The sequence below is a fragment of the Meriones unguiculatus genome, chromosome 9, assembly GCF_030254825.1.
Source record: "Meriones unguiculatus strain TT.TT164.6M chromosome 9, Bangor_MerUng_6.1, whole genome shotgun sequence".
Classification (NCBI taxonomy): domain Eukaryota; kingdom Metazoa; phylum Chordata; class Mammalia; order Rodentia; family Muridae; genus Meriones; species Meriones unguiculatus.
Window position 1 is genome coordinate 66,824,375 of NC_083357.1, and position 15,132 is coordinate 66,839,506.

General features: G+C 50.8%; 1 protein-coding gene across 1 annotated transcript in view; it reads left to right on the top strand.

Moving 5' to 3' along the window:
• The window catches only part of Pebp4 (phosphatidylethanolamine binding protein 4), a 206,780-nt gene that overhangs the window by 186,052 nt on the left and 5,596 nt on the right, over window positions 1–15,132 (top strand). Inside the window, exons 4-5 of the mRNA XM_021651211.2 lie at window positions 7,444–7,489; window positions 9,972–10,085. Coding sequence (XP_021506886.1) covers window positions 7,444–7,489; window positions 9,972–10,085 — 160 coding nt within the window. The remainder of the gene's footprint in view (window positions 1–7,443; window positions 7,490–9,971; window positions 10,086–15,132) is intronic.

The following is a 15,132-nucleotide window of genomic DNA, read 5'->3' on the forward strand; positions in this document are numbered from 1 at the left end:
ATGACCATCACGACTCAGAGGCACAGAGACTGAGACACTTGGAAACTGAGTGGCTCCTCAAAGTCATGTAGCTAATTGGTAATGACACCGGGCAGAAGTCTGGCTGGCCCCGCAGCACAGGCATGCTGGATGCCTGAGCCGCCTGTCAACTGGATGTCTCCATTTCCTCGGTCTTGTGGCTGCCAAAAGCCAACGCAGGGTGCATTGCTCAAGGCCTTTCCCCTCCAAGCACACAGTCTCACAGCCTCACCGCACTTCAGCAGAGACGTGCCTGCAGAGCAGAAGCCAAAGTGAACTGACTCATGCAGAAGCTCTGGTGAGGGGCCTGCCCCACTGAGGCAGTCCTGTGGCTTCTGGACACACACATACACATACACACACCCAAGCACACATACACGTATAGGCACAAAGTTACAATAAAATAAATGATGCGTCCTTTTGTAACCTTAAACAAACAGACAAAATTACTGTCTGTAGAAGAGAGGAGTTTGGGGTCCCAGATCCCAAGCTCACATGCTCTGAGGGGAAGCCATTGGTAATGGAATCCAGCTGCATCCTTTTTGACCTTTGACATGGCAGGGCACCAAAACCCAGCCTAACTCTCTTGAACTGAGAGGCAGCTCGGCGAGCTAGCTCCCCTAACCCCCCTTGGATGGCAGCAGAGGCTCTGGAAAACAGAAAGGCTTTGCTTAGGACCTGTGAACTCAAGGCTCAGCCTGCTAATGCCTTTGGTTCTCTGTAGCCTGACTGTATTTTCTGCCATCAGAGCCTGACCTCTCCCTCGAGTGTCCAGTCTCCCCCGATCATCTTGCAGACATGCACACTGGTGACCCAATCTAGTCCCATCTTCCCTGTCACTTCCGTGCTCACACGTCACTGAAGTAGTATGTTAGTTACTCTTCTCTTTGATCTCACAGAAACAACTTAAGAGAGGGATCTGTCTTAGCTCACAGTTTCAGAAGGCCACGGTCCATCATGGTAGGGGAGCATGGTGGCTAGGGAAGCTGTGTATGAAGCTACAGGTCTTCAGATTTGGGCAACTCAGGAAGCAAAGAAAAACAGACCAGAAGTGAAGCACAGAATTCTAAGGGCTTGCCCCTCGTGGCCTGTGGACGCCAGCTAGTTACCATGTCCCAAAGGCTCCACCAACTCCCAAAAGGGCACCACCATCCAGGGACTGGCTACATGTTGAAACACACGGCCTGTGGGGGATATTACAGACTTGAAAAAGAGCAGGCAGATTTCCCAACTTAGGCTGCCCTTTCCTCCCCTTTTTATCCATTGACAAAACAAAACACACGCCCAAAGACCGGCCTCCTCACCACAGCTTTCTAGGGTTCTCTTCTCCCCCTACTCTTTGCATCTTCTCGTCCTCTTAGCACTGCCTGCTGGCCTCACTTCCACGGTCTTTCCTTTGTTAATTTATCTGCTTCTCTGAACCATGGGCTCCAGGACACCAGGAACTGTGCCTTGTTGATATTTCTACGCCCAACACAGAACACCTCATCCATTCATTCACCTTCCCACCTCTCCAGCCATCACTCCTCAGACCCAGTTCCACACACGGTCAATGTCAAGTGAGCAGGACTTGCTGAGAGACCACTTGTACCTCACATGGCCTGGAACAAAGGGGTGGGGCCACTTTTACTTATGAAGCCACAGACAAAATTGACCTTGGTCTTGGGATATTTGCCTACTAACCCAGTGTGAGGAAGGAGGCTTACATTTGGGTGATGTTCCTTCCATCTTGGGCCATTACTTCCTGGGAAAAAAAGTATATCATTCCCCAGCAGCTATGCCCCATTCTGCTCCACCACGGTACCTGAAGACCTCGATTCGAAACCAAGCTCAGAATCAAAACCCAGGGGTCCCTATCATCAGTTGAGGTCAAGGTGCCAGGATCTGTTGCCCGTCCGTCGGCCTGTTCCGACGAACAGTATTTACCGTGCTGTCTCTACTGCCCGTGAGGGCAGAGGGGAAAGGCCTGATGAGTCTTCAGTCTTGACATATGTTGATGAAAACAGGTGTGCAAAATAAATGGCCACCTTATACCCTGGGGATCTAGAAGCGCTCCCTTGACAGGAGGCCTCAGACCCGTGTGCCTGCATCTTACCACTTCCCGTGGACTTTACTCCACTTGCCCCAGTGACCAAGCCTCAGGGCAAGATCGGGCCATGGGGTTAATCGACTGGAAGGCTTTCCCTTGGAGCAGGCACCAGCTCTGGAGCTGGGTCTCCTCCAGGCGGGCATTTGGTGGCCTGGCAGCCACAGCCCCTGGGGATCTCAGAGCCTGGGAGCTGTCAATGCCTTCCACTCACTTAGCCCTTGTTAATTGCAGAATACACAGATTGCTGGGTAGCACTTTCCAGTGTTGTGCCTTTTCCTGGCTCCTTTGCCACTTGGCAGCTTGCAGGCAGCTGTGCGAAACAGCAAGGAACTTTCTCATTCCGTGCCAGTGTCAGGCAGTCTGGACTTCATTTCCAGTTTCTCTTTTTGTTTTGTTTTGATTTTGTTGTTGTTGTTGTTTGTTTTGTTTTGTTTTGGGGATTTGTCTTCCTTCATTTTTTTTTTTTACCCAAAGACTTTCTGTACTGCTCATTTCTCCTGCCACTCTTCCTTATCTCTGTACCTTGTCTTCCAAATTATGCCCCTCCCCCCAACTCTCCCTGAAATCAAAAAAAGCGAAACTTCCCACTCTGCCAGAGGGAATCCCTAGTCAAGCAGAAGTGATTGAATCCTCCGTGTAAATGGGGAAGAGGTGGGTGAAGAGATTAAATCATCTCCTGAGTGGTAGAGGGAAAGTGCCATGACCCTCTACCTGGGGGTCAGGTAGCCGGGGACCTGGAGCTTGGAAAAGGGTCCCCCGAGTGGGTGGCTAGTTGCCAGTGGGTAATTGCAGCAGAATGAGGCCGGCAAGGCAGCAACCCTGCTGGGACCTGCAGCAGCCAGGTCCCCTTCCACACACACACACACACACACACACACCCCATTCATGAACCAAATGAAGAGCCTGAGCTTTTATCTGGTAGACTTTGTGAGTGGAGGATGTGAGAAGCCTCAGAGAGTCAGCACACAAGTGTCTCCATGAGGAGAGAAAATGAAGGGTATAGATGAGAAATAGAACTGACTGGGATAGCAAAGGTGAAGGGAGCAAGACATCCCAGGGGAATGGACACTCCCTGCCCAGCAGGAGCAGAAACCCTTCTGCTTTCTGTCTGGTTCTATGGCCTACCACTCTCCAGTGCCCCAGGTAGGGAATGTTGTGAGATCAATCAACAGAAGACTGCCCTGGAGAATCAAACTATGAGTTAACTAGAGGCAGACAGACAGGCAGACAGACAGGCAGGCAGGCAGGCAGACGCACACACACACACACACACACACACACACACACTTGCACGCGCTTCCAACAGCATGCTTTTGACTTAAGCTGAGACAAATCAGCCTGAAGAAGCATTTTTAAGATGTTTTAAGTCTTCTTAGTTTCTGTGACTCTCAATCAAGCCCCAACCATCCCTAAATATCTCCAGATTCTAAGCTAGCTCAATAGGGAGGCAGTGGGTGCCGAGAGGGAAGCCAGCGAAAGGAAATCTGACGTCTACCCATGCAGAGAGGCCCGTGTGCTCCCTGAGTCCAACTCCTTCTCTGCAATTAGAATCATTTGTGCTAGGGCCAAGGGTGTTGTCCAGTAAACAGAGTGCTTGCCTAAAAATGCTCATGGTTTTAGGGACTCTACCCTTAGCATAACTCGTGTGGAATCCTATGCCAAGTAGTCATGCATGTTCTCAGCACCCTGTGGCATACACACATACGTGGATGCATTCACATAAGCATGTACACACGCGCGCACGCACGCGCACACACACACACACACACACACACACACACACACACGCATACAAGACCAACATCTAAGAAACAAGAGAAGCTCCTGCCCTTACATCCAGCACACATAGGGTCTGCCTTACAGAGCGGTTTCCCCCACCTTGGAAACCCCCACAGGTAATAGATTCCCCTCTCCCAAAAGATGCTGATGCAAGTGGGAGTTGACCCCCCCCCCCCGACACCCCGGCCCCGAGCCATCTGTCCTCAACACTTATGAGAGCTCCTGAATGTTCTCCCAGGTACATGACACAAGCACACTTAAAGGCACCCTAGTCCTGCCACTCTGAAAAGCCCCATTCATTCTTGGCTTCTGAGCCTTGTTCCCGAGGGTCAAAAATCCAACAGCGTCTATGATGTTTGTAATTTCTATAATTCGTTCTTGTTTTGTTTTGTTTTGTTTTTCTAACTGAGCATTTTAAAGTCTCCTTGAAAATTTCAATCTGTCTGCAGATACAAAAAGGGAAAGGAGGTTCGGGCTGGGTTTGCTGGGCCTCGATGAACACCTGGAGTCTGTCAGAGCAGGTGGAGCCAGCAGGTTGGAGCCAGTAGAAAGAGGCTAAAGAGGTTCTCAGTGGTCCCTGGCCTCTTGCAGGTGCTCCTTCAAAAGTGCAAGTGTGGTGTCTATGTTCCTCCAACACCAGCTCCCTAGCCATCCCCTCTAGGCCTGGCCTCTAGGGCAGAGCTGGCATTTTTTAGCAACCCGCTCATATTCTACTACTGAGTCCTGGGCCATCCTCCAATGTTCCAGCTTTCTAGGCTGGATATGATTTTCTACCAAGATATTTTAGAAAAGCTGGGATGGGGTGGGATGGGATGGGTAGGGTGGGATGGGGTGGGGAGGGGTGGGATGGGGTGGAGTGAGGTGGGGTGGGGTGGGATGGGATGGGGCGGGTTAGGGTGGGATGGAATGGAATGAGAGCCGTTTCCATTGTAGCCCCAAGTCTCCAGATACTATTTGGTTCCGTTTGGTATGGGTTAGTACTGAGTATTAAGTCCAACCCTCCACACACGCTAAGCACCCCATTCTTTTGAGCCACACCCTCACAAACGCCTGTGTATTTAATGACGGTTGACTGAAAACAGTGCTTGCCAGTGGAGCGATGGGGTTGTCAAGGTGTCATGAAAAGGCACAGGGCAGAATATGGGCTAAATGGTCTGAGCCATTGATCCGTCAGCCTTGGGAGTCTCAGGGTCTCTCGCTCCCTGAGCCTGCTGGAGCTCTCCTACTCATTACTCAAATGGCTTGAGACAACTTGTCCAGCCTCTTTGAGCTCCAATATTCTTGGCTCTTAGAGACTGACTTCCTGACTGGCGTTGATCCCGAAGTAGGAATGTCTGCCCCTCCAGGACTAACCTGAGGAGGGATTACAGTCAAAGGACTCTTAGCCATCCTCACCCAACCCAAGTAAGTCCCTGAAACCCTGCCCACTCACTGCATATGGAGGCCCCCCTCGCACGCCGCCATCATGTTCTTCCCTTCCTGCCAGCAAGAGTGACATCTATCTATCGGACCAACTGAGGCCACCCCAAACAGCTAAATGTCCTTGGCACCCAGTGAAACCCGGGTGCAGAGAGGCAACAAGGGAGGCAGGCAGGAAGGGCAGACAGCATGATTCTCTAGGCCCAACCCAAGGGTTTGCGTCCAGTCTTTGCCAAGCAGCCCTAGTGAGTGAGAAGATATTCCCAGGGTCTGAGTAAAGCTTCAAGTCAGACTTTCCACACAGGCACAGTTCCGATTCCACAACAGCAGCTCCCTGACCTAGAAGCCTCGGCCCCCACCCTCACTGCTTCCCTGCCCTCACTGGAGGAGCCAAGCCTGTTCATTGCTCTGGGTGGGACCCAAGCCCATGGGAGATGGAGAAGAAACAGCCAGCCTAGGTTGCTATTGTTTGGTTTTAAACAAACTACTAGCCAGGCTGCCTAAGAGAGGCATGAGGGGGGAGGCCAGAGAAGAGAGAGAGAGAGAGAGCAGGCTGCAGGGCTGGGCTTCCCTGCCTCCTCCCCATCTTGTTAAGGGGAGTCAACAGAGCTATTTTAGGAGAGTGCTTCTAGGCGTCCTGACCTCCCCTTCTAGAAGGGACATTGAAGAGAAAAGCCTCCAGGCTCCAAACCTCCCACCTTCACCCCACTCCCACGTCTACCTCAACCTCTCAGCTTCTGGTCACATCTGGGTCTGATGCCAGGCCCTGACAATGCCAGGACCCAAAGTGGAGGAACTAAGGGATTGCATTGAGAGAAGTACCAAGCAGGCTGCAGTGGGTACCAATCCAAGACTACCCAGGTGTACCCGAGGCTACAGAAATGGGGCAGGAGAAGGGGGGAAGAGGGGAGGGAGGGGGGAGGGAAGGAGAGAGGGAGGGAAAAATGGAGGATGAGAAGAGAAGAAAGGGAATAGGGAAAATCAGATGCACTGACTTATGGTAGAGGATTTTGTCATTCTAGACTCTTACACCTTTCCCCAACTAAAGGTGATCTAGACCCTCATAGGTGAGCCTAGGGAAGAGATATGGGCAAGGAGACCCACAGTGAACAGTGGACAAGCAGAGCCCAAAGCAAAAGAGGTCAGGTTGCTACCCACCCCCCCATCAGTGTCCCTTCTTGGTTCTAGAACAGGCAGTCAGTTAGCCAGGGGACAGCCTCACCTGCCCCAGCCTCATTCTTCCCCACCATCCCTCCATCCTGCCTCCTCTTTCAGGGAATGAGAGGCACAGACTGCCCCAGGAAGGGATGGGTGGAAAGGGGGCCAGGGCACAGTTAGGTGTTGGCAGAATCAATTAAGAACCACGCTAATCACCATCATTAATGCTATAAAAACCCCACACCTAGGGGCCGCAGGGTTCCCTGGCATGGCCTGGGGCCCTGAGCTGTGGCACAGACCCAGGGGCCTGGCTCCAGTCTCTTTCATCTAAGCATCCACCCGTCCTGCAAAAACAATAATTAGCACCCGCCTCCAGGAGCAACTCATTATCCCACAGACACCCGAGTGGAAGGAAGGAGGGCAGAGGGAAGCAGAGAGAAACTGAGGCCAAAAAGACTGTCCAGAGCTGTGGCTGAGTCTAGCCAGGCAGTCTACTCTCCCCGCTGACCTACCTCCCTTTGCTTCCTTGCCTCACAGGCTAAAAGGAAGAGTCACAAGCAGAGCCCTCCCTCCCATGAAGATGAGTTAATGAGCCAGTAGCTAAGGAAGCCAGGCCAAGTGCCCCATGAACAGTTATACCCTGTACCCACTCTCAAGTGCAGATGGTGACCCTTAAGGCAGCCCTTGGGGAAGGTTCCTATCAGGATCTCCCGGAGGTCAAGGGTCTGTTCTCTGCCTCCAGGACACCCCCCTACCCCCTTGACACCTTTTATCTCCTCTCCCCGAGGCTCCCTGAAGTACCATTTTCCAACTCCAAAGTCCTCTCCCAGAAGCAGCCACACCCCCTCTTCCATCCTGCTCTCAAAGAAAGGTCAGCCGTTAAGTACCTGGAGTGGAGTGGGGGGAGGGGGGACATAGCTGATGCATGGAAAGTCACTGCCCAGGAAGTAATCCACAGTCTTTCTCCTCTCTCCTTTTAGGGTGCTAACATAAAAAATGGGCTTCCTCGGGGCAATGTGCTAACCGGTGAGTCTCCAGCCAGGACATTAATGATGGTCATAAGAGTAACCACAACACAAATTCACAATGTGCAAATATCAGCTCTAGAGGTCACCTGTAGGCTCCGACATCATCTCAACCACCAGGTTTTGTTTTTGACTCAGGATCTCATGTATTCCAAGCTGGCCTCAAAGCCAACGTAGTTCTGAGAATGATCTTGAACTTCTGATCCTCCTGCCTCCACTCCTGAGTTCAGGGATTCCAGGCATGCATCACCATGCTTGGTTTTATGCCATGCAGGTGTTGGGACCCAGGGCTTCAAGCATGCTAGGCAAGCACTCTACCAACTGAGCCACATCCCCAGCCCCAAGATCTACTTCTAAAGAAACAAAAGTTAGGGTGGGGGTGGAGGAAGGGCTTCCCCTTATCATGTAACTGAAAAGGCAAGAGACCGGCCTTGGAGGATACCCATGACCAAACCTCCCAGCCCCCCAGACCCCCTCCCCAAGATCCCCATTCCCATGGTGTACTCTGGATGCTTTATAAAGGCAGCAAGTTGACCTCAGACAAAAGGCTGAGACCAATCCCAGCTTCACTTCCTATGGGCCCGTCTCACTTCTCAAAACTTCAGCCTCCTCATCATAAAAAACGGACCTTATGGATCTCTGAGTTGGAGACCAACCTGGTCTACAAAGCGAAGTCCCAAGACAGCCAGAGCTGCACAGACAAATCTTACCTCAAACAAACAAAAATTTAAAAATAGATAGACAGACAGATAAATAAATAAATGAATAAATAAATAAATAGTTGAATCCGGACCTTACCAAGGCCTGGGTGGGAGGAAATTGCCCATTATATACCTAGCCAACATGTAGGGTCCCCAATCCCTACTCCCAAATATTCACTTCTGGAGCTTTTGAATGGAGGGTGTCTTCAAGAAAGCTCTAATAAGAGGGGTAAAGTCCTCATCTCCCCTGTGATTAAATCCTTAATTCTAATTTCAGTCTTGTCCATGGAGATGTCTGGCTACCTGTCCTTGGCATGAAGAATATACCCACCTCAAGAGTAACCCACCCCCTCCCCCGTGCCCACCAGGCTGGCCAGAAGCCACCTAATATATCTGTCCTGCACACAACCATGTACACGAAGTGGCCGTCTTTTTATCTTTTTACGCCCCATGCTCAGAAGTCTTTCTTAACCCTAGAAGTGTTTGAGAGGCATCCCTTGGTTTACCTAAATTCAGAAGCTCCAAAGTAACCTCAGAGCACTGTCACGGTCTCACCTACTCCCTTGTTAGACCCTGAGCCACACAAATGCACAAGGCTCTTGGCACACCCTGCTCCATTCCCTCAGAGAGCGCGCACACACACACACACACACACACACACACACAATCTGATCTTCAATGGGAAAAATGAACAGTCTGGAAATCCCCTGGCTCTTGGAATGCCAGTGGCCCAGTGGCCAGAAGTACACTATGAGAAACACTTCTGACAATCAGTCCCTCTTTTGTTTCATGGTTAAGAGAGGATAGGAGGATGGCCACGAAGAACCAGTGTTCCCACCCTCTACAATCCTTAAAATTATGCCTTCCCCCAACCCCAGCCTACCAGCACTATCCCCAACCCAGGGAAGATTCTTGGCTGTAGCTTGTGTATCCTCCTTAGAAAGGAAAATGGGGAGAGGAAAGTGGGGAGGGGCACAGCAGTCTCAGAACCAGTTCTAGCTTAGAAGGCCTAGGCCAAGCCAACCAAATCCCCAGTTGTTGGTTGCTGCAAAGGCATGAGGCAAAGGGGGTGGGGATCTCTTCACCCTTCTGTCTTACCCCCATAAAAAAAAAAAAAAGCCAGCTTCCAAGAGGAAAAATGAAAAAGAGGAGCCTTCTCCCAGTACCTAGCTTCCACAGTGCCTGTGATCAAACCTTTCGAACCCAGTCCCACCCACCCTGGTAACCACTTTCAGACCCTCCCAAACCAGCCAAGAAATTGGCTTCTTTAGGGGTTGACTTCGTAAAGAAATACTGAAGAAGAAAAACAAAACAAAACAAACAAACAAACAAAAAAACAATCAATTAAAACCTACTACCAAACACACTCACAGGGGAAAAGGGGTTTTCTCTTGAGGCAGGAAGTCCATCAGGACAGGCTAAGACAAAAACAGGGCATGGCCAACACCCATCCACTGGCCCAGAAAGGCCTGGGGGCCTCAACCCTTCATGCCAACCTGGGAGCCCCACTCCCAGCACTCCCATACCCCTACCTATGCCAAACATACACCTTTAATAGAGTCACAGAGAGTGAGATCCCACCAAGTCTAAGCCCTAACGGCAGAGGGAGGGACCCAAGGGGTGTGACTTCATTTGGGTGACCCTAGGAAGGTCATCAGGGATGGAAAAACACAGGCGATTTTTTTTTTTTCTTCAGAGCAGCCAGGAGGTGTTGTAAGCAGGAACTCCACCCTGGGCAGCAAGGTGGTAAACCCATCGGTGTCTCTTGCCATTCTCTTACAGCATACGAGCCTCCTACCCCACCCCCGACCACGGGTCTACATCGCTACCAGTTCCGCCTCTATCGTCAGGGAGACAAGCAGGTCTCCATCTCAAGTAACGAAAACAAAAACCGAGGTAAGGCCTTCTGGACCTTCACACCGAAGCAAGAGTAGATTCTGGGGGCAGAACTGAAGTCATGTGTCCTCATGGGGGGGGGGAGTCAGAACTTCCACTTCCACCCATGAGCCTTGGAGGCTGGGGTCGAAGGGCAGGATCTCTTGGGAATGATTGGGATGAACATCCTGAAGGAAGTGTTGGCCTCAGATGTGGGCTCCCAGAAGTAAATACATCAGCTAAGGAGCACCCCCAAAACTTTGCATGGCATGCACAGGCAGCTACCCTACAACACCTCAGCAGGTAATTGTGCCCTATAATTGAGGCCAATCTGGGCAAGAGTACCCTGGAATGCCACCCTGCTGGTCTGTCTTCATTGGTGGTTAATTGCTTGGTCTGCCTTGCCATCTCAGTGATGGGGCAAAGATGTCCCCAGCCACGACCCCTGCCCCTGCTTCTCTGAGCACCCCACCCCTCCTCAGACCCTGGAGAGGACACATTTCCACAGCCTCCTCATGGCTAACCTAGCCTGCTTGGCTTCAGCCATCATGCCAGTGGGACTAAGAAGCAAGATGAGATTGCTTTCCAGACAAACTACAGGCAACTCGCTGTGTGAGCCTTAGATTTCTCATTGGGGAAATGGGACAACAGTGGTCCCTGTGCAGTCTGTCACCTCCCAGGTTTAGGAAAGGGAAGGTCCTACAGAACTCACAGGCATCGGTGTAAGGGTACATAAGCACACATGCCCCAGACTGTGCAGAGGTGAGTGGAAAGGCAGATGTGGGCAGCCATTTCCTCTCCCCCAGTGACCCCAACTAACTTCCACCCACTGGGAAGCCAGTACAGGTATTGTCACATCCCCTGTGCCTGAGGCTCCAGAGGTAAGGAACTGAAGCCCAGAAAGGGACTGGCATGCTGGTGGAGCCCTTTAGATGTGTGCTGAGCAGGGGTGGGGGAGGGCATCAGACACAAAAGACTCAGCCCCTGGAGCCAAGAAGGTGCCACCGTTCTACCCATGAACCCCTCCCAGGTGCCTTCAGTGCCTTGCCAAGCCCAAGTCTGTTTAAACAGCTCTGCCAAGGCCACACTTTGAAATCTGGACATCAAGTATGAAGAAAGGGGGGTGGGAAAGAATGCATCTTGACTAGACCAAAACAAGTTTTATGTCTCCCTAGATTCCTGGGTACCAAAATCACAGGCTGCTACTGAGGCTCAGTAGCTGTGGGGTGCCTTCTACGTCATTCCTGCCCACCCATCCTATGAAACTCTTGTAGAACAGGCACTCTGCCTTAGACTCAGTGATGGGCTTGTGCTGGGAAGCTGTCTTCCTTTTGACAGAATGGGAGTGAGAGAGAGCATTAGAGGAGGCCAGAAAGAAGGGTGACGGGGGCAGGAGAGGAAGGGGACAGTGTAGGTCCAAGACATTGCCTTGTCCTGCTCCTGGTAGATCACCATAGCCCAACGGCCATGAAACACAGTGGCTTAAGTACTTGACAGAGGCTGCATCCCCTCCTAGGACAGACAGCAAGGCAAGAAAACCTACAAACCTATGGGACCCAAAACCATTATTAATCACTTTGGATGTTTACCAGAAGCACCATTCCTTACATACTCACACTCACGCAAGCACCTTGCACATATCTGAGAAGAGTAAAAGCCCCCTATAGTTTTCTTTGCTGCCAAAGGTTCTGGCCCTACCATGTGCACAGCCTTGTGCCAAGAGGAAACAGTCCCAGGGCCCACAGGATTTTCCCTGCCCTCAAGGGGCCGACAGTCCAGCTTGGAACTGATTAAATAACAGTGTAGAGCAGCTTATAATTAAGTCCTTAATCGTGTTGCCCTGACTCTGGGGACACAATAGTACTACGAGGACTGGGGAGTTATCTCTTCCCTCCCTGGGGTCTCTTTCTTGCCGTGACAGAGCCCCTCTTCATCTAGGTAGTGAGCAGATGTATCTTTGCTGTGGGGTGAAGAAATCTTGCTTCCACTCTCTAGCTGGTGAGAATGCTCTCCGGGCCTCAGTTTCCTCTCCAGAAAGATGAGGTCATTGACAGCCAGGCCTACAGGTATCTTGCCCTAGGGCTTCATGAAGGAGTCTGGAGTATAGACTGGGCCCTGCAGAAGAAGATCTGAACTCTTGAATGGTGGAAGAGTGAGCTCTTGGCTGTGGAGATTAGAGATACAAAGTTTTATTTGTTTGTTTGTTTGTTTGTTTGTTTGTTTTCAAGTAAGAAACTAGGGAGCAAGCCAGTCAGTAGTTGTGCACACCTTTAATCCTAGGACTCAGAAGGCAGAGGCAGGTAGATCTCTGTGAGTTTGAGGCTAGCCTGGCCTACAGAGCAAGTTCCAGGGCAGCCAGGGCTACACAGAGAAACCCTGTCTGAAAAAAACAAAAGAAAAGAAAAGAAAAGAAAAGAAAAGAAAAGAAAAGAAAAGAAAAGAAAAGAAAAGAAAAGAAAAGAAAAGAAAAGAGAAAGGGAAGGAAGGAAGGAAGGAAGGAAGGAAGGAAGGAAGGAAGGAAGGAAGGAAGGAAGGAAGGGAGGGAGAGAGAGAAAGAGAAAAAAAATGAAAATGGGGAACAGAGGAAAATTTGCAGTCATTCTCAAAGGCCCACCAGAAGTGTGGGTAAATCACAAGGAGCCAGTAGAGATTGTTTGAGGGAAAGGTAGCGTGTGAAAAATGGCTCTTTGGGGACAAGCAATATGAATAATCAGAGAGAGGGGGCAGGAGGCCACCATAAGTGTGCTGATCTGAGGCAGTGAGAGGCCAGCAGAGACGGACCCAGGGCAATTGCAAAAGCAGAGACTGCTTTTGTGGTCCTTGCACAACTTCAGTGTTGAGAGCCCGGTACACTCCGCACTTGTCCTACTGTGCTTAGGAACTCATGGAGCCCTGGGCAAAACCAACACTCAGGTCAGGGCATAGGGCCCTGCCAATGAACACAAGCCCCAGGACTTGCCTTGATCTAGTTTTCTGTCCCTAGGATCAGAGCCATGAGAGATGTAGGTATGCTAGAACCAGTTGCTGTATCCCCCAGGGCGAACAGGCAAGGACAGCTTCTAGAGGCTGAGGGGGAAAGGTGAAGCTACAGGAGTTAGGCAAAGGGGCATCTGAAAAGACAGCTCCCTGAGCCAATTAGTGAGACAATTACGAGAAACCTTTGCAAAGCAGTTTTGAAACTAAAGTAACCTAAAGGTCCCCAGTGTGACACAGAGCACAGTTCACATTGAAAAGCAAAAAATATGTAAAACCAGCCGTGTTCTGTTCCTACTCAGGGCCCTGTCCTCTTTGGGACACGTGTGTATGTGGCAGGCTGAACGTAGCAATGAATCGCCATTGAACCTGCCATGACTGGTAATGAGTGGCAGGTGGCATTGTTCAAAGCCAAGCGGGTGAAACCCTCCTCAGGATTCTGCTCTGTCCCATGACTCAGGACAAACACATGTACTCAGAGAATAAAGACATCCTGACATTCAAGCTCTCTGTGTGACGCTGGACAAGCCAGCTCACACCCCTGCACCTTGACCTCTGTCTCATCAAAATGTAATGAATTCTTTTACACTGGAATGACCTGGAACTGATATGCTCCTACGTTTACTTCCTGTGCTCTTCCTTCCTGAGTTCTGCTATGTGAATGAGAGCGACAATAAGGCTCGACTGAAGGGGCCAGCCCCAGACATTTCTAAGTGGGGGTTTCTACAGGGAGGACCTTGAGGGGTTCGAGCTACCCCGATCTAGCTAGGAAGACCTGTGGCGTCATGATTCCACTCCCGTGCCACAGCCGCTTTCTCTCTTGTCCTGACTGCGCAATGCCCTCTGCAACCCTGGGACAGTGTTCCATGCTAAGTTGTGCACAACATCCTTCCCAGCGCTGACAGGACAAAAGAGAACTGCTGCAAGTCTCTGTTCCCTCGGACGGGGGTGTCACCTGGTGTCGCCTGAGAACTGGAACACACAGATTACATCGGAGAAAGTATCCAAACCTATCATTAGGACCCCTGAAGCCACTACCTCTGGCAAGGGTAGGTCGTGGTTCACTGACATCATCCCAAGGGCTATGCTTTGCCCAGACTAGGAGCTAGTGTCCGTTCTGGCCTAGGACGGACTGCACTTTCACTCTACACACATCAACTTCGTGCACACATGCACAAAATCTTGAAGGCCAAGACATAGCCTCAGCTAATCTGTGGACTCTCAGATTCCCTACACCTTTTTTTTTTTTTTTTCTAGCAGCAGCCTTGGCCTTGACATTTTCATGTCTATATTCTAGAGGAACCACCTGACCCCATAGCAGCACTCCCCGCACACACACAGATCCCCAGAAGCCTCACATGTTCCCAGAACAACTGATTCACCCATCCCTGTGTTGACAATCTAGAAGGACCAGCGGTTCCCCCCTCCCAAATCTGAACTGTTCCTCAGTGTGCTCTGCAGTAAACAAGGGCTGTCCCCTCTCGGCTCAGCCCTGCCCTACACTCTCCCATCAGTGTCCCCATCATTGTGCCAGCCCTCCTGATGTTCTGCTGGGCATCTGCGTGGGTCTCTCCGCTGTTAGCAAAGAATACTCCACGCACATCCACCCTGCTTCCATCATGACACCAGAGGTTCCTTGAGAGCAGAGCAAGTCCTTCCTTTTATCATGTCATTGCACCCAGCCTACTTTGGCCTCAGTCATTGAGAGAGAGAGAGAGAATGTGTGTAACCATTTACACACAGATCGGCATGTTCTCACGCCACCACGTTCACATACACGCCACATCAACACCCTTCAACATCTGAAGAGGCAGCCGCCTCTACGACTACTAATGCTCCCGAATGACAATCTCTATGGCCACGTCCTCCCTATCCAACTCCAGACCAGTGGGGCAGCCTCTCTGTCAGCTGCTCCATGACGTTTTCCTTTGCCCCACCTTGTCACGAGGCAGAACAGAGACTGACATCCCCTGGATGACTGGGAAAAAAAAATTAAGCCCGTAATAAACCAAAGCAGAACATAATGAATCAAATCAGACCGACCTTCTCCCGACAAAGGGCTCCTGACATTGGCACCAACACATTCAACACTTGC